The 4,664-nt window shown below is 39.6% G+C and overlaps 1 protein-coding gene across 1 annotated transcript; it reads right to left on the bottom strand.

The window, feature by feature from the left end:
- Window positions 1–3,247: 3,247 nt before the first annotated feature.
- Window positions 3,248–4,326, bottom strand: LOC103733401 (signal peptidase complex subunit 3). The gene has a single exon (XM_008832211.3). The coding sequence runs from the start codon at window positions 4,038–4,040 to the stop codon at window positions 3,498–3,500; it is 543 nt and encodes a 180-aa protein (XP_008830433.1). The 5' UTR covers window positions 4,041–4,326; the 3' UTR covers window positions 3,248–3,497.
- Between the last annotated feature and the right edge of the window lie 338 nt (window positions 4,327–4,664).

Raw genomic sequence — 4,664 nt, 5'->3', positions numbered from 1 at the left:
AAGCTGCTTCTGAGTTGTAGGAACAAGTTCTCAACAGCTTTTGGTTTCTATTATAAGATTAAAATTTTGTCAGTAAAGTCCAAAAAGTGATTCCTGAGAGGGCTAAACTTACAGCCAAACTCTTTTTCTAGATTCAGCTTTTCATGAGGGAGAATGTGTTAGCTGGAGATAAAGTATGTCACTTTTGGTTACATTCCTTCCATGAGAACCTGAGCACAGGGATAGATAGTTCCCTCATATTCCATGCTGCTTATTCTCAGCCCATTAGGTATTAGCACAAAACCATATGTGTGTGTGTGTGTGTTTTCTTCAATGGAAATGTTCTGAACATTTAAGATTAGAAAACTGTAGATTTTAAAATCTGTATGTATCATATCTGTATTACAGGTGATGGTTGTTATAAAAATATAAATAAATTCAAGTTCATATGAGTTCTGCATTATCCTTACTTTGTGTGTGTGTGTGTGTGTGTGTGTGTGTGTGTGTGTGTGTGTTTTCTTCAATGGAAATGTTCTGAACATTTAAGATTAGAAAACTGTAGATTTTAAAATCTGTATGTATCATATCTGTATTACAGGTGATGGTTGTTATAAAAATATAAATAAATTCAAGTTCATATGAGTTCTGCATTATCCTTACTTGCCTTTCTGTCAGCATATTACTAAGGTCCTTTTCTGTTCCAACTTTTATGAATAAGCAAAATAGACACACTTAGGTGATGTGAAAGGACCATCATTTATGATAACTAGTACAATTATAACTTTTATTGTTGTTCGTTTTATTTGAGATAGGGTCTCCCGACAGCCCCAGCTATCCTGGAACTTGTTATATACACCAGGCTGGCCTCAATGTCACAGAGATTTTTTTTGCCTATCTCTGCCTGCCTAGAGCTGGGATTAAAGGAATGTACCACCATGTCAGTCAATTCTTTTTTTTTTTTTATCAAATAAGAAACTTAGACCTTGAAAACTTTAGTGAAAATGCCAGAAGTCAGTCAATCTACTATATGATACTAAACTTTACTTTTATGCTAGTTGGAAAAAATCCAAACCCTCAAGCTGGAGAGATGGCTCAGTGGTTAAGAGCTCTTGCAGAGGACCTGGGTTTGAATCCCAGCACCCACATAGCAGCTAACAATGATCTGTAACTCAATTTCCAGGGGATCTGACACCCTTTTCTGACCTTTGAGGGCATTGCAGGACAAAGGTGCACTTACATGCATGCAGACAATACACTCTTACACATAAAACAAGAATAATAATCTTTTTTAAAAAATTCAAATCCTCATTCTTCTCTATGGATTGTACAGATATGTGTTTGTTAAAAACAAGTGTAATTAAGTAGTGATGTATCTATATGAGATAAATATACTTTAGTTATTCATTTATTTTTACTAAACTTAAAAGTATCAGATTTTTTAATGCCATTTGGTTGACCCCTCTCCTACTGTCTCATCTCCCCCATCTCCCTGTCCCCATCCCCTGTTAAACTTTTCCACTTCTGGTATTCTCCATTCCACATTCATGTCACGTGCGTTCTATTACCCTCCCCATATCTGCCCTTTAAAGCCTCTGTTTTCTCCTCTCATGGGCCCTTTTCTATTTTCCTGATATCTATATACACTTACTCCCATATAAATGCACACATAATACACACATGTAAAATTAGAATCTTGCATCTACATTTGAGAGAGAACATGCAATATTTGTCTTTCTGAAACTGGTATACCCCTTGTAGTACACTATGTTCCAGTTCTACCCATTTTCCTGCAAATTAAAAAAATATTTTTCATATGGCTTAATAAAATTCCAGTGTACCCCATTTTCATTATCTATTCAACTGTTGATGGACATCTAGGCTGATTCCTTTTTCTTGCTATTGTGAAAAGGGCACCAAAATGAACATGGATGTGCAAACCTTTCCGTAGCAGGGTATAGAATCCTTTGGGTATATGTCCATAAATGGTATAACTGGGCCATATTGCAATTAAACCTTTATACTGATTTCCATAATGGCTTCACCAGTTTGCACTATTCTTGGAACAATATTGATGCTGTCATCACTGGTATTGTAACTACAGTGCTTGTTGTTGCTTGAATTACAGTATTCTCCCTTCCACAGTCATAACACATGTGCTGTTTCACCCTTCCCACCCTTCTCCTTTGTACTTGTTACCTTGGAGACTATTTGCTCACACCACAAAAAAATATCATTTGAGGCCACTTATCCAATCAGGAACATTTATATATACTATTCAAATTACTTTTGATACATTTTGCTTTTTTGTGCTATTACAAATAAAATGATTTTACATAGAGAATGAGATGTAATTTCTATATGTTTTTGAAAGCTTGAACATAAGTTACTTTTGTAAAAGATGGAAAATATTAAACAATGGACAAAAGGCTTCAGGGTTACAAAAATACAAGGTAAATTATAAATGAAATTTTATCACAGTGACATCTCAGGTATAAAGATGTAATAAGTTGAGGGAATCAGAAGATCTAAGTTGAAGTTTGGACTCATCTTTGCTAAGTATTTCACCTTGGAATGATTCATCAAACTTCAATGATTCAGTTTCTTCACCCGCAAAGAATTAACCCTTGTATTAAGTACATCATTAGATAGAATATATAACAATAGAATACATAACATATGTCAGTGTTTCATAAATGAAAAATCATAGCACAAGTATTACTATTATACCAATGATCATAAAATGTGGACTTACAGAGAACTGCATAATTAGCACTTAGTATATTCACTTAAACAAGCTTCACTCGGTCGATATATCATGCAAAAGTTTACAAATTTCATTGACAATTTTAAACATATAAAGCTGTAAAACATGAAAACCTTTGTAGAGAAAGCCTGGAAAGACCCATATTTGGTAGCCATACAGCCAGTAAATGAGTTATAGTCATTTACAGAGTAAATGTGTATTCACTCTTTAAGTAAAGAAAGTTGCTAGTCACCTTATTTCCAACACTTCTGGCTTCTAACAAATAATCATATTTTGTTTAGGACTCAAGCATACTTTATAGGACATAAAAATAAAACTCTACCTCTAAATCACATTCAATGTGAACATGCATGAATGTCATACATAAAATACTGTTTTTTAATGACATCAGTTCCTTCAGACACTTGAATGTTTTAACTACACTTCATACTTATTTGATTTTGTAAAGAATAGTGAAATACAGTGAACACTTCAAATATTGTTTTTATAAGATAATACTCCACACTGAAAACTTTTTATTTTGGTTGTAAGAAAGAATGTAAGTCGACCATTAACCTTTTGCTTCAAATATGCATTTGGATGTTTGCCATTATACCAACACAAAAGGAGGAGAAGGAAGAGAAGGAGAAGGAGGAGGGGGACGAGGGCTAGGAGGGGGAGGAGGTGGGGGGAGGAAGAGCAAGGCAAGGAGATACAAGTGAAATACAATTGATTTCTTAAGTACACCAATGTCTTGAATCAAATGCAAAGTTCTTTAAAAAGTCTTGGCTACTTCATATGTGTCTGGAAATGGGACAGATATGCGTCCTGATCCAGTCACAAGAGGCAGAATTCCAGCAATCGGTATAACTTGCCAAGACAGAGTCAAAGTCACATTCCGGTTTCCCTTGAGACCGTGTCCATCGTCGAAGAAAAAGTACTTGGTTTTGACGTCTTTCAAGTGCAGCTTCGGGTTATCGCCTCTCAGAACTATCTTGTCCCAGAGGACCACCTGGTTCACCGCGTTGCTTTTGGTGGAATATTCGGCTGACAAATACAGAAAGAGCTGCTTGACATTCCAGTCGAAAGTCTTCTCCAGATCCGCAGAGATGTGGAATGTGATGAATCCCAGGTCGCTTTTCTTCCTCGGTCCAGTGAAGTCTTCCACTTTTTTGAGCAGGATCCTGGAGACGTGCAGGCGGACGGGCGCGCTCCTGTCTTTGAAGGCGGTGGTGAGGATGCAGCCCAAAGTGAGCGCCGCCATGACGCTCAGCGTAAAGGCGAACAGCGAGTTCGCCCGCGACAGCAGGGTGTTCATCTCGACCGGCCGGCGGCTCGCTCCACGCGGGCTCCACACGCACACGGCAGGCACACCGGGGCTCTCTCTCGGCTCCTCTTCCCTCTGCGTTGCTTCTGCGAGTGCCCAACGCCGGGAGCGCGCGTCCCGGGAGCGCGCACCGCCCACGGTGTCTTTTTTTTTTTTTTTTCCAAGTCGCTAGTTAACCCTACAACCACTGTCCTCTGATGGTCCAAGGCATTTGGAGAATCTGATAGAAAACAGCAGCACCGTGTCTCCACTTAGCTGGCAAGCCCAAGGGGCCCTGAACTGCCCCATCCCTTTACACCCTAGCAAAGCGTCGCCCCCCCGCCCCCCCGCCCCCCGCCTCTGCACACAGCTGCATCATGGCTTCCATACATCCTGATCCCTCCCTTGGTCTGCAGCAGCCTCCTGATGGCTGTCCCCCAACACTGTCTCAGGCTGCCCCCTCTCCAGTCTATTCTCCACACAGAGATCAGCCACCACCTGACAAGAATTAGGTCGTGCCACTCCTACAGTGGAACCCTCCACACTCAAATCACAGCCTTGATGTCACGCATAGCTCAAACTCTGTGAGGCATCTGGCCTTTCTATCTCATCCCCACGTTGTCTCCCAGGCTCCAG

This window comes from Nannospalax galili, unplaced genomic scaffold (genome assembly GCF_000622305.1).
Source record: "Nannospalax galili isolate Female #2095 unplaced genomic scaffold, S.galili_v1.0 scaffold671, whole genome shotgun sequence".
Lineage (NCBI taxonomy): Eukaryota > Metazoa > Chordata > Mammalia > Rodentia > Spalacidae > Nannospalax > Nannospalax galili.
Note: the sequence above shows the minus strand (reverse complement) of the source record. Positions and strands in the feature narration are given on the sequence as shown.

What these genes read in the sequence shown, in the direction of transcription:
- LOC103733401 (XM_008832211.3), bottom strand. Translation starts at nt 4,040, where the DNA reads ATGAACACCCTGCTGTCGCGGGCGAACTCGCTGTTCGCCTTTACGCTG.